This window comes from Pipistrellus hanaki, assembly GCF_964339955.1.
Source record: "Pipistrellus hanaki genome assembly, chromosome: 14".
Lineage (NCBI taxonomy): Eukaryota > Metazoa > Chordata > Mammalia > Chiroptera > Vespertilionidae > Pipistrellus > Pipistrellus hanaki.
The window spans coordinates 34,882,026-34,896,628 of record NC_140516.1 but is presented as its reverse complement, the minus strand read 5'-3'; the positions used below and the strand labels follow the sequence as shown (position 1 = coordinate 34,896,628).

The window sequence follows — 14,603 nt, the reverse complement described above, 5'->3', positions numbered from 1 at the left end:
AGATTTCCTACTCCTGCTGGACTCTTGATTCCCTTAAAGTGTAAAGTCTTCCAAATCATTGAGTTTTGCAAACAGATATACCCTTCGAAGCCATAAGGCAAGTCTGGAGAATGCAACAGTAGGTTGGGGTCTGGAGTTTGGGCTGTCTTCACACTCTTAAGTCCTGGATCAAGCTCACCGGGAAAGACACATTTATGAAAGATGCACTTCCTGGCCTTAGGGCCTCTGCTTTTCTTTCGCAGAAAATGTTTGCAATGTAGATGGTCTTTCAGCAGCAGGCTACACACCTTCCCATAAAAGTTTCCATTCCTAAAATATTTCACAGATAGCTTATGGTAGATGTTGTAAAAAGGATAAACAGAACAGAAATAGGTTATTTCTAGCTGAAGTGAACATTGCTGTGTTGTCTGCCAAGAATCCGTTTCCCCTTCTGGTACCACGACTCTGAATTTCCTTTGAGGAACCAGGCCACCCACACACTAAATCATGTTCTTCAGATGTTACTTATTTCTCCCTTGGTTCAAGGAGACAGGAGGGGGACGAAAAGAGGGGGAGTGGAAAGGGGAGAGGAAAGCAATAGGATTAACTCCAGTGAGAATTTTGCTCCCAGTGTGTCACCAAAAGTGCGCCTATCAAGATCACCATCGGTGATCTGCTAAATTCGTGGACAGTTCACAATGTCATCTGATTTGACCCATGAGCAGCATTAGACTCAGCTGACCACTTCCTCTTATGAAATTCTCTTTAGTTGGTTTCCAGTTTACACCATGCTCTCCTGGTTTACCCCCCTCTATTCCCCACCTCACCAGCCAACTATCCACCCCCTCTCTCTGTCATCTTGGATGGTTTCTCTTCTTGTCCCCAGACTTCAAGGCTCAGGACTTGAAACTTCTTTTCTATGTGCATTCATTCCCTTGGTGATCTCATCCAATTTCATTACATTGAAATCCAGTCTCACTGAGTTTAAGCACCACCTGATGACCCAAATTTAACTCCAGACTTATATATGCTCAATTCAAAATCTCTGTGTCAAATAGGCATTTCTTATTAAATAGGCATCTCAAACTTAAAACACCCAAACTGAGATCCTAATCTTCCCATTCAAACCTGTTCCTCTTACAGTCTTTCCATCTCAGCTCAATGCAACTCTACTATTCCAGTTTCTTGTAAGGGCCAAAACTTTGCAGTTAGTTTCCTTTTTCCTTTGTGTCCCAGCCAGATTCCATCAGAAAATACCATTAGTTCTGCCTTCAGAATAGATCCAAAATCCAGTAACTTCTCAGTGCTTCTACTGCTACCACCTAGAACTAGATACAGTTATTGCTCACCCTCATTATTGAAGTTCTCTCCCAACTGGTCTGTCCCCTTCTGCCCTTAACCCCCTTTGTGTTTATCCTTTATATAGCAGCCAGCATGATCCTATTGAAATGCAAATTGGATCAAGTCACTCCTGTGCTCAAAACCCACAATGGTTTCCTAGTCCACCATCTTGAAATGCAAAGGCTAACCAGTGCTCTGAAAGGCACTAGAAGATCTGTTTAGACCAATGCCATCTCTCAGCTCTTGCCTCCTTGCTCTCTCCAACCCAGCAACATGGCTTCCTTGCTGTTTCTTAAACATCTAATTTCTCTTCAGGACCTTTTACTTGCTTGCTTGGAATGTACTTCCTGGAGACAGACACATCTTCACCTCTTCAAGGTCTTTCTTCAAAATCACCTTCTGGCCTTAACTGGTTTGGCTCAGTGAATAAAGCATCAGCCTGCAGACTGAAGGATCCTGGATTGATTCCAGTCAAGGGCACATGCCCGGGTTGTGGGCTTGACAGCTAATCAATGATTCTCTCTCATCATTGATGTTTCTATCTCTCTCTCCCTCTCTCTTCCTCTCTAAAAACAATAAAAATATTTTTTGAAAATCACCTTATATTTTAACATCCTTTCTAAAATGTAATCTCCCAACATTTCTTACTCCCTTTTCCCTGCTTTAATTTTCTCCTTAGTACTTATCACATAATATACCATACATTTTACCTTTTTTTTTTTTTGCTTATCTGTATCCCCTCCACCCAGAATAATAGTCCTATGAGGTTACTGATTTTGTTTGGTTTCCTCAGTGGCTAGAAAAGGGCTTGACACATACTCTTTGCTAAACAAATATTTGTTGAACGATGAGTACATCTCCTTTTTGCTGGCTCTTATCTATCAAAGATAAGCAAGTTCACTCTAGTCTTAACATTCTTCCCTGGATCTGACTCATCCCACAAGTCAGCTCTCTCCTTCCCTCCACCAATTCACTGCTCCTACTTTCTTACGTTCTGCTCTTTCACCTCTTAATATGGCTAAATAAATCTGTTTTCACCAAGGACACTATAAACTCCAAATTTTCAAACACAATCATCATATTTATCTCACTTTAAAATGTACCATTTGAGTTTTGGGGAGTTCTTTGGTGGGTGAAGGGATAAAGAAACTGTGGGTAGGAAACGTTATAAAATGCATCTCAATTCCCAAATACATTATTTACACTGTGAGGTAGGGGTAGATGGCAGGAGGAAGTATGCTCGAAGAGGAGGAGAAATTTCTCATTTTCTTTTTTGCCTATTCTGCAACTCTGGAGCTTCTTCTTGATACTTTTCTCAAAACACCCTTTCCCTTGGCTACAAGATTCAGGCTCTCTCCTTGGCTTCCTCCAGAAACTGCCTTTCTAGCACTCTTTTTGAATCTCTTAAGTTCTTTCTCTTCCGGTTCTTTTATTAATATTGGTATTTCCTTAGGTCCCTTTCTTCATCCTCTTTGTTTTCATTTCTATACTTCCCAGGGTGACTTATCCACACCCCTACTTTTAACCACTGACTCCATGCTCCAACTCCCAACTCCTATTATCTCTCAATTTCCACCAGACCTTTCCGAGCTCTAGGCCCAAATTTCTAGCAACCAACAGAATATCTCTTCCTTGATGTCTTCTTATAAATATTCAGATTGAGCGTGTGCCAGGATGAACTTACCTCCCTCCTCCCCTGCCAAATCTACACCCCTCCCCCACTCCCAGCCTTATATATAAACATTTATTGACCCAGTCATCCAAATCTGAACTTGAAAATGTCTTGACATCTTTCTCTCTTTCCCTCCCAACATACCACCAAACCCTGTACCTCGGGAATATTCCCTACATCCAGTCCCTCCCATTTAATGCCTTAGGTGCAGGCCCGCATCATCTCTCACCTACTGGACTATAGCAGGAGCCCAATACTTGTCTCCATCCCACCTCCCAACCCCATTGCTCATTAACCTAGAGGCTACTGAGTATAATGATAAATGCAAAAGAAAATACTTGGCCACACCCTCCTAGAAATGTTTTTTTCCCCTTCAAATAAAATGCCCAGGCAATCAAATTAAGAAATGGTATTAATGGCCAGTATCGCCTCTTCTGAGACATAGTGGCATGACCAGGGCCAAATAAGTAGAGGACTTAGGTTGACCCTCCCAGCACCCATCAGCTTGGGAACAACAAAAGTGCACTATGGGAGAAGAGCAGCAGAGCAGGATGGAAACTCTTTGGGAAACCCTGGGCTTATTGTTTTGTTTTTTTGGGTGTTGGTTGTTGTCTTTGTGAACTGGCAACCATGTGTCCACCATGAGTATAAAGAAACTTGACAAGTGATCTCCAACAAAAGGCATTACTTGGGCAAGACACTAAATGAAACAGGAGTTCACTTCCCAGTTCAACAGAGGTTGGCTTTCAGTGGGAAAGGGGCAAAAGCAAGAAAATGGGCCCAGACAAGGTTCCTTCCTGAATGTCTGTATGTCGCTGCACAACAATACTGACAGAATTCTGACAGTCCTACCCTCTCTATCCTCTGAAGCATTGAAACATGGCTATATGATGACAGGACTTTTGTTTTCTTTCTTGGATCTGAATGAGCATTTTTGGCTAGAAGACCATATTCTCACACAAAGAAGGGAAATGTAGCATTTGGTAACACATTCTTCCAGGATGCAAACAGAATCTGAGGGAGCCAAGGTTAGAATATGCATTCCCACCACTCTAATTCTGGATAGTAATGAATCTCCCCAAATGCTTCCTTAAGTATTGTTAGAATAGGATGAAAACTCATATATTCATTTGCACACACTCAAAAGGAATTTCTTTTTTTCCCAGGATAATGGGTTAGGATTAGATAAATTTTTCAGTAAAGTAGAAAGAACAAGAGGAAAAGCTTTCCTCTAAAATAGATAAGATGTAGAAAAGAATAGGAAATCTTTCTTTGTTTATTTTTTAGTTAGACACAAGAGGATGTTGCTGTGAGAACAGAACAAAGATAAAAAGACTTCATGGAACCAAAAACATTGTAACTGAATGAAAGTTTATATTGGAGATAATTAAGGAAAATTGAATCAGTGATGTAGAATACAATCTTGGGAAAATATTCTCAGAATACAAAGAAAAGTAAATGAAGGAAAGGAAGGAAGGAGAAAAGAGAAAGAAAGAAAGAAAGGAAGAAAGAGAGAGAGAGAGAGAGACAGAGAGAGAGAGAGAGAGAGAGAGAGAAAGAGAGAAAGAAAGAGTATTAAATATAAGAAATTCAAATAATTGATTCCTAAAAAGGAAAAACAAACAAAACAGAAACATTGATCAAAGTTATGACAAGAGAAATCTTTTTTGCTCCTAAAAATTCCTGAATTTAGAAATCAAGCAGGTTTACCATATTGGAGGCAAAATTTATGAAAGGAAGTCTATGCTAAGCTATGCTACTGTGAAGAGTATAAACATCAGGAATAGAGAACAGAAAAAGACATTCAAGTTGAAAGCTAATTGTCCTCAAACTTTTTTCTCGCATCAAGTTTCTCAAGACAATGGAGGACTATCTCCAATTACTTTAGGGAGATAAGATTTCTGTATTTATACAAGTTGTCATTCTCTGACCACACTAATACCCTTTCTAAAAAATTACTTCGGTATTCCTATCACATCATTATGAAAGAAACCAAAATTAAGATCTCAAGAATGGCTCTGGCCAGTGTGGCTCAGTTGGTTGGGTATCATCCCATGCACCGAAAGGATGCAGGTTTGATTCCTGGTCAGGGCACAAGCCCAGGTTGTGGGCTGGATCCCTGGTAGGGGGCATGCAGGAGGCACCCCATTAATGTTTTTCTTTCTCCTTCTCTCCCTCTCCTTTTCTCCTCTAAAAATCAATTTTAAATCTTTTTTTTTAAAGAAGAGATAAAATAAATATGTAAGCAAATTAACAATATATATGTATTAAAAAGACTCCAAAAATGAAGAAAGGCATCGTGAGAAAAGAACTTTTTTGAAGAATTATATTCATGGAGTGTTGAATTTGATTATAAATATCTAAATAAAAAAGTAGAAACCCTGTGAAATAAATGACTAATAGAATTTTCAACATAGGAATGTATAATATCAAATTAAATAAAATAAGAAAGGAAGGCACAGGGAACAAAAACTCTTGAATTATTACCTTTAATAACAGAGTCAAAAGTAACTATTGTTCTTTACTTTGATATTAAGATAAACTGAAGCTCAGGAATATTTTTCTTTTACTATTTAAGTTAGGGGTGTCGAACTCAATCAGAGAAGGGGCCAAAATCTAAAATCCAGCCTAAATCGCGGGCCGAATGGTTTACTGAACAGTCATAAACTGACAATGTCATAAACTGACAGCGGAGTGCAGTGATGACAGCGAGGTGCGGGCCACATTGCAAGGCCTGGCGGGCTGGATTTGGCCCGCGGGCCTTGTGTTTGACACATGTGATTTAAGTTATCCATAGATAAGAATAAAAATAAGATGCCTGTTATCCAGCTTTGTAGAAATATATAAACAAAGGGAGAATAAAAGAAGAATGGCGAGTAAAGTAAATGTGAACTAAATTCCTCCATGAAGATAGACTCAAATTGGATTTTCAAAGCCAAGTTTTACAAAGAATACATCAAAATTAAAATTAAAATCCTAGCCGTCTTGTTGGTAGAAATTGACAAACTGATCCTCAAATTCATATGGAATTCAAGGGACCCATAATAGCCAAAACAATCTTGAAAAAAGAAAACAAAGTTGGAAGTCTCATATTTCTTGATTTCAAAAACTATAGTAACCAAGACAGTGTGGAACTGACACAAGGACAGACAGATTATGGAAGAGAACTGAGAGTCCAAAGAACCCTCACATTTATAGTCCATTGATTTTCAACAAGCGTGCCAAGACAATTCACTGGGGAAAAGATAAGTCATTTCAACAAATGGTGCTGGGACAACTGGATATTCACATAAAACTGGGACCCTACCTCATACCATACTCAAAAATTACACAAAAATAGATCAAAGACCTAAACATAATGGCTAAAACTGCACAATTCTTTGAAGAAAACACCAGTGTAAATCTTTATGACTGTGGATTGGGCAATTGATTTTTTAGATAGGACACCAAAAACAATCAACCAAGCAAAATATAGATAAACTGGACATCACCAAAATTTTAAATGTTTGTGCTGCAAACAGCACCCCTAAAAAAATGAAAATAATACCCATGGAATGGGATAAAATTTTTTGCAAATCATATATCTAATATAGGATTCTATCTAGGATCCTATATAATAAAAGGCTAATATGCAAATTGACCCTAACAGCAAAAGAGCCAGAATGACCACTCAACCAGTCTCTATGAGGCACACTGACCACCTCTCGGTCCCATCCCCAGGCTGTCAGGCTCTGACTGCCTGATGTCAAATGGAACCAGGGTGGATGGCGACGGGGGAGAGGTGGGCAGAATGGCCAACCTCTCAGTCCCTTCTTCCAGCCGTCAAGGTCAGGCTTCGATCACCCAATGGCGAACAGGGAAGGGGGGGTGCATGCGAGGGGACAGGGCAGGGCCAGCTGCAGGCAGCTGGGAAAGATGTCCCTGATCACAGACCAGGACTAGGGACCATACCTGCGCATGAATTCTTATCTTTTATGTTTTCCAAGACTTTATTTCCCCAAACTCTTTCTCTGCATCTACTTTACATTCTTTTTATATTCCCAACTCTCCATTACCCCTCCCCTTTCCAATAAGCCATTATAAAAATAATTCACATCTGCTTTTATCCTGAAACTTAAATTCTCATAGGTATCAATGAAAGTACACAAAAGTAAGTGCATATGTACTGTAATTTTACATAGGAGAAAATTATTATATGACTGCCATATAATCGAAATGACTGAATAGATTTACAAATATCTAATTTTGTATCTTAAAAACAGAATATATCTTTTTCACAAGTGTTCATAGATTTCTAAAAATTCACTACATGCTTAGATACAAAGAAGCCTCAGAAATTATAAAGCTATATTCTCTATTATGAAATAAAATTAATTAAAACTAATGGTTTAAACAAAATAACAATCACTTGGAACTTTAAAAAGTATTATCCTGGATTAAAGAGACAATAAAAATGCACTATTAGCCAGGCCGATGTGGTTCAGTGGTTGAGTGTCGACCTATGAACCAGGAGGTTCCCAGTGTAGGGCATGCAAGAGGCAGCTGATCCATGATTCTCTCTCTTCATTGATGTTTCCATCTCTCTCTCTCTCCCTTTCTTTCTGAAATCAATAAAAACATTTTTTTTCTTTTTTCTTTTTTTTTATTTTTATACTCTTTTTAAAAAAATTTTTTATTGTTTGAAACATATTTTTTTAATGTAATATTAAACTACTTTGAAAACTACCATACCACATATAAAAATGTATTGGCTCTATTCTTAACTATATGTCTCTGTATAAAAACACTCAGAGAAGCCGAAACCGGTTTGGCTGAATGGATAGAGCGCTGGCTTGGGGACTGAAGCGTCCCGGGTTTGATCCCGGCCAAGGGCATGTATCTTGGTTGCGGGCATATCCCCAGTAGGGGGTGTGCAAGAGGCAGCTGATCAATGACTCTCTCATCGATGTTTCTAACTCTCTATCTCTCTCCCTTCCTCTCTGTAAAAAATCAATAGAATATATTTTTTTTAAAAACAAACACTCAGAGAAGATTCAGAAAGCCAATTATGGCTGAAAAACTTGAATATTTTTATTTTATGGTGAGCTCACATAAATTAATTTAAAAACATAAAATCCAAAAAAATAATAAACAGGCAAGGGATGTAAACTGACATAATATAAAAGAAGCAGCACATTATGTGGGAAAATGTCAAATTTACTGGTAATTAAAGAAATACAAACTAAAACAACATCAAAGTAGATAAGATCATTTTAAAAACAAGAACAAAACACCAAAACTGTCAGACGCTCAGCAAAAACAGTTCCTGCTTGTGGGAACATGAAGGATCTCCTCTTAGGGATAGTAACTTGGCAATAGTAATCAAGAACTTTAAAAACATTTACAAATTTTAATCCAGCAATTCTACTTTTGGGACTGCATCCTCAGCATGCAAGCCTGTCTATGGAACAGCGCCAGGCACAAAGATGTTTACTGGAAATGGCAACAACCTAAACGTTCAACAACAGGGGACTATTTTCTTTTTGCTATTTTTGTTAATCCTCACTAGAGGATATTTTTCCATTGATTTTTTTTTCCCCCCTCTGAGAGAATGGAAGGGAGTGGGGAGAGACAAAAAGAAACATGGATGTGAGAGAGACACATTGATTGGTTGCCTCCAGCACAGCCCCTGGTTAGAGTTGTGATGGAGCCTGCAACTAAGGTACATGCCCTTCATCAAAATTGAACCCAGGACCCTTCAAACCACAGGCCAAAGCTCTAGCCACTGAGCAAACTGGCTAGGGGAACATTTAAATGAACGATGTAGCTATAAAAATCATGCTAACCAGACTACGCTTGTAAGATGGAAAGGACTTGTGCTTCACTGCTACCCTGAAAGCCAGGCTTTTAAATTGTACATATATACAGCTAATGATCACAATGCCACCTCATAAATTTTCAAGGTCCTAGTCAAGTAAATGCTGAAAGAGAGAAACAACCCAGCCTAGTAAAAGGACTTGCAAGGAAATACACCAAAGTATAATCGCGAGTGATTTTTTTCTTTTCTCCCCTAATTTATATTTTCGTATTTTCTTTAATGGACATGTACCATATTACTTACATCCTCACAGACATGAAGGAATTGTCTACGTTATTCCTATGAATCAAAAGGAAACAACACCCTCGCAGACATGAAGGAGTTGTCTACATTCTTCCTATGAATCAGAAGGAAATACCTCTTTATGTAGGGTGTGTGCTGCCATTGTTCCTGCGTCTCCAACGTCATTTTTATATTCTAACACAAATACTGCAGGATGAAAACATGTTAGGCAAATTCTCCCCTGTCTTCTTTTCTCCAACTTATTTTTTCCTCATAATTCCTTCAATTTCCCAAATCTAAAGAAATTCAGTCCTCTCTCCCCTCCTTTGTAGCTGGGATATTTCCCACTTTACTTGGGCAGCCTGAGACATGCCCAGGCACACTGCTCCCAGTGTCAGAGCCCTGGGTCCCTGCTGCCCCAGGTCCCTGGCCCTCCAAGCACCCAGCAAAGGGCCCTGGAGGCAGCACTGCTCCAACACTGTTCAGGTCCGAGGAGGGAATGAAAGCAACTTAGGAAACTCCAGAGCCTTGGAGAAAGAGGAGAGGTGTTTGGGAAAACCAACACAGGGCCTTCTTTGTGGAATAATTTGTGCGAAAAATATTCAGACTTGTTTGCTGTATGGCAAATTGGGGGCCTCAACTTCCTGTTCTGGGCATATAGTGACTGAACAAACAATCAAATGAACAAACTAATGAATTAGGCTTCCCATTATCCTGCAAGGACATAGCTGATCAGAGACTCCAAGTGATGGCTAGGGGAGGGATTGGTCATTTGGTACCAAAATAAGCCCTGAGGTTAAGGCATGCAATGACCCTATAACATGGCTAGTCAAAGTGTGGCCTGTGGAAGGGCAGCATGACCATCACTTGAGTTTATCAGAAATGCAGAATCTCCGGTCCCACCCCAGAGCTACTGGATCAGAATCTGCATTTTGACAAGATCCCCAATGAATCACATATGTACATGTTAAAGTTTGAGAAACACTGCCTAGGAGCATTCACACACACTCACCACGACTGAGCTATTGGGCACTTCCACCAAACCATCAAGAGGCTTGATGATTCCTTACCACAAAGGTTGCCCTTAATTTTGCTTTTGCTCCCGAGAAGATACTCTTAAAATGCAGTGTAGCCAAGTAAAAGCAAGACCCGCCACTGGCATTTGTGAAATCTATTTATCAAATGTGTCTAATGAACATGCAAGATAATCATAAGGAAATCATTTAACATTCAGCAGCTGATTGCTTTGTAAAGGGTTAGTGGATTACATGTCTGGTAATCCACTAACCCTTTAGAGCCAGGTCTATCTTTGGACTTCTGCCTTCAAAACTCCAGGACGGACATGTAAATAGGTTCCCTGCTCAGAGCTTGGAAAGGGTGAAAGAGCTTTTTACTATTAAATCTGGACTCTGGTTTCAGGAAAGGAGAGAGAAAAGATCTGTAAGCATTGCTTAGACTAGGAAGGGCTTGCTGTCAGCACCAGACTCAACTCATCTTTCTAGAGCCACTGAAGTGTCCCATCCTTTGAGAAGTTTTCTCAGAAATCCTCACTCCCTATTGTGTTTCTCATGGCATTTTCTTTAGACTTGTATTACAGCTCTTAGGGAGGTAGGAGAACTTAATGCATTAGAAACCCAGGCTTTGCAGCCTAACTATATAGGTCTCAGTTCCCCCTCTGCCTGTTATTGGCTGTGTGGCCTTGGCCACTTAACTTCCCTCCACAGCTGTTATAATCATAGGCATAGTCTGAAGATTACATGAAACAATGCATGACATCATTACAGTGCCTAGCATATAGTAAATGCTGAATCAATGTCAGCTATTATTACTAGCACTTCACAAAGTCTGGATTTAATTAGACTTGGTTGTATATATGTCTGTCTTTCCCACTAGATTGTAAGCAAACTGTTTATATCCCACACATCTGGCAAATGGTAGACACAATAATATTTGTCAAATTGGCTTGAAGGTATGCCAGGGAGAGGAAAGCGAGGGTGCTGGAAGCAATTGTAACGTACTTCATGATCTCACCCAATGCCAACCTTTATAGTGTTTGTTTTCTCTCACACCGCCCATTGTCTCAGACTGTGCCATAAATGGGGCTGGGGGGGGGGGGGGATTAAAAATAAAAAAAATAAAATGGGGCTGGGGAGACATTTTTTCTGAAACCAAATGTTCCGTTCAGAGAGATTAAGGTTGTGCTATGAGGCACCTGAAATCTCCAGTTGTCCCCTGGCTGAGGGGTAATGAGGGCTGCAGTTCAGCCAGAGCTAGCCTGGCCAAACTGGGCACACTGGCATGGGGCTGCATCAGCTTGGAATATCACCCACCCGGCAGGGATGCATTTTGTTTTTCAGTGTATTCACTTAGAGCAGTGGTTCTCAACCTTTCTAATGCCACGACCCTTTAATACAGTGCCTCATGTTGTGGTGACCCCCAACCGTAAAGTTATTTTTGTTGCTACTTCATAACTGTAATTTTGCTACTGTTAATGAATCATAATGTAAATATCTGTGTTTTCCAATGATCTTAGACTCTACAGCAGCGGGGTCGCCTAAGACCATCGGAAAACACAGATATTTACATTATGAGTCATTAACAGTAGCAAAATTACAGTTATGAAGTAGCAACGAAATTAACTTTACGGTTGGCGGTCACCACAACATGAGGAACTGCATTAAAGGGTCGCGGCATTAGAAAGGTTGAGAACCACTGACTTAGAGAAATGTCTTTACAGATTGCACAAGAGCTATATGTACAGCAAACTCAAAGGTTCCCTTTTAAACCAGCCTCCTGACTCTTGGATGAACATCAACTAAAAGAATACTAAGTTTATAAATATTTATTGAGTGCCCATTGTGTGCTAAACATTGCTCCAGACGCTGAAGATCCAATGGTAAATAAACGAATTATAGCTGGGGGACAGGGAAGGCAATTCAGAGGGCAGGAATGTGGACAAGTATGACAAGCCACCTTAGGCATTAAGTGGTGAGGTGGTGTATAAACATTCAAGAAAGAGCCAAGTCTAACAACCAAGATGAGGCCTGAAGGAGGGATTGACAGGAAGCATTTATTGAGCATGTACTATATGCATGAGGCCCCATTCTGAGAACCTTGTATGGATCCCTCATTTAGTCCTTACAACAACTCTAAGAGGTAGGTGTTATATTATCTTCATTTTATAGATGAGGCACGCAGTCAGTAGATGATGGAGCTGGGGTTCAACCCAGGTAGCAAGGCTGCACAGTGCACACTAAACGGGAAGAGAGGCCTTAGAAGCAGAGGCAAGCTCCTTGCAACACAGCCTGGGAGGGAGGAACGAAGCAAGGTCTTTACGGGAACTGAAAGCGGCTGTGGGTGGGGAAGCAGCTCAGCGGTGACTGGGCTGGCTCTGCAGCTTAGAAACCAGAGGCGGGGGGGTTTCTGGTCTAGTCTGGTTGTATGATTCCTGTCACCTAACCCGTCCTGGCCTCAGTCTCTCCCTTCTGTGAAGGGCAGGATTGACAATGGCTGTGCTCTACCATAGAGAAGGGGAAAAAAAGTGAACTTGATAGGAAAGCACAAATTCCTCCCCAGCCTTGCAATTTCATCAGTAGCATTACCCCGTAGCTGCAAGGATTTGCAAATCTGGAGCAGGAGCACAGTGAGAGCGATGGGAGCAGAGAGAGAGCAACAGCCCGCGGATGCTGTGTCCCCTGCCTGCATCCACACTCACCACTTACCGTGCCACCCCACGGCAAGCTCCTCTCCTACTACCTCAGCTCCATCGTCCATAAACGCAGCTCTCATCCCATAAGCCGATGTGAGTAATAAGTAACACACGGAACATGCTTAGCACAGCTCCCAGCACAGACTTAGCAAGTGTTAACGGCTATCATTATTATCCTTATTAAGAAATCTGTTCCTCATCCCATTCCTCCGCATTCTGTGTGATAAAAACGTGCGGAGTTCTTAGAAACGAGAGATAACGAAGAAGGTTTGCAACCCTCCACACCCACACGGCGGAAGATTCCTCCTGGCTCCCTCCGACTGGCAAGCCGCTAGCTTTCCGTCCCGGCAGAAAAATGCCCAAAAGAGGTAAAAGACAAGAGAGACTGCACACCATTTCTCCAAAGCCGGCTGCTCTTGCAGTTTTTAGACAAGATCTAAATATAGTCCGTCCGATACGCCTTGCTTTTTAAAGATAAAACTGTTCTTCAGCCCTCCATCCCCTCTGCGCTGCCTCCCTCCACACACACACTCTCCCCCACACACACACACACACACACTCCCACACTCCTTCCAAGAAGTTTTCAGTCTTTTTTGCAAGAGGCTTCCTCCGGGGTCCTGTTGTGACAGCTTCTAGCCACATTAACTTCTCTGAACTCCCTGCGGAGAAGCCTTTGCTAATTTCACAACAGGAAAGCACGCAGGAAATTAGAGAACAAAACAAATCTGCACAGAGCCCAGCATCTTCGAGCAAATACGCGGAGGTCCCGACCGAAGCAAATGACTCTGGACTACAAATGAGGCAGCTGCCTCTTAACTGCAGAGTGGACGGAAGAAGTCATTTACCTCTTTAAAAAAAAAAAAAAAAAAAAAAAAAAAAAGCCAGATCTGAATACAAATGGTAATGAATATTCATGAGCTCCTTCAGCTGCCTCAAGAGCCACCCTTGACTACAAACAACCCGGCTGGCTTCTTAAAAGTTTCCCCAAGTTCTTCTTCTGCCTCCTCTCAGAAGGAGAGGGTGGGAAAGTTCAATTAGGGCTCTGTGCCTCTTGCTCTTTCAAGTACTTGCTTTTGGTCTGGGTTGGGTTTGTTTGGTTTTCTCTTTTTTTTTTTTTTTTTTTTTTGTCCTTAAGGATTCAGATCAAATCAATTTTGCTCTTACCCTTTACATCTTCCATAACTGGCAGCTTTTGTGTTCTTCCTCTTTGCTCTTTAATTTTTTAATTTTTTTTTTTTTCAGCCTCTGCTTGCTGTGGTCGGTCTCAGTGAGAGAGGTACTCTCAAGGAACAGAGATATAACAGACCCTCGGGCTCGTGGGCGGGGCTAAGTGAGCCGGCCCGTTTAGGAAGGAACCTCTAACTCCGTTTCATTGACTGGAAACAACAGATTGGCCTTGGCGGAGGAGTCTAGCTGCTCATTTCCGTAACGTTAACAAGAAGGCTTCCCAGGGTTGTAACTTTCTGTATTCGTGTTCAAATATTGCTCTCCCGCTCTTTCCTTTCTTGTTAAAGAAATCCACTCTCCCCCTTGGGGGAGAGAGGGGGGGCAGTACCTTGGTTGCAAGCAAAAATGCTATTATTTACTTATTGCAATTTTGAAGCCAGATACCAAGAAACTTGTTACCTTGATACCCACTGGGAAAACTGGGCTGCAAAGGCAGTTCTTCCCGCCCCATGAAGCTGATCACTCCGGGTCCCCGATGAGCAATCCTTTCAGGAGGCTTAATTAGACCAGAAGAGCAAAGGATCCTCCACGCGTCGGACCAGCCAGTGGCAGAAGTGTTGCTGGACAGAAGGCCCGTGCCACGGCCCGGGGGGCGG

General features: G+C 41.2%; 1 protein-coding gene across 3 annotated transcripts in view; it reads right to left on the bottom strand.

The window, feature by feature from the left end:
* ENTPD1 (ectonucleoside triphosphate diphosphohydrolase 1) overlaps nt 1–14,521 on the bottom strand; it is a 92,008-nt gene extending 77,487 nt beyond the window's left edge. Inside the window, exon 1 of one of the 3 annotated variants that reach the window (XM_084903521.1) lies at nt 14,407–14,521. In XM_084903521.1, coding sequence (XP_084759647.1) covers nt 14,407–14,458 — 52 coding nt within the window. In that variant the 5' untranslated portion in view covers nt 14,459–14,521. Of the gene's footprint in view, nt 1–12,793; nt 13,174–13,944; nt 14,327–14,406 lie in introns of those variants that run through there. The other 2 variants (XM_084903522.1, XM_084903520.1) reach the window with 2 other exon arrangements.
* Nucleotides 14,522–14,603: the final 82 nt, after the last annotated feature.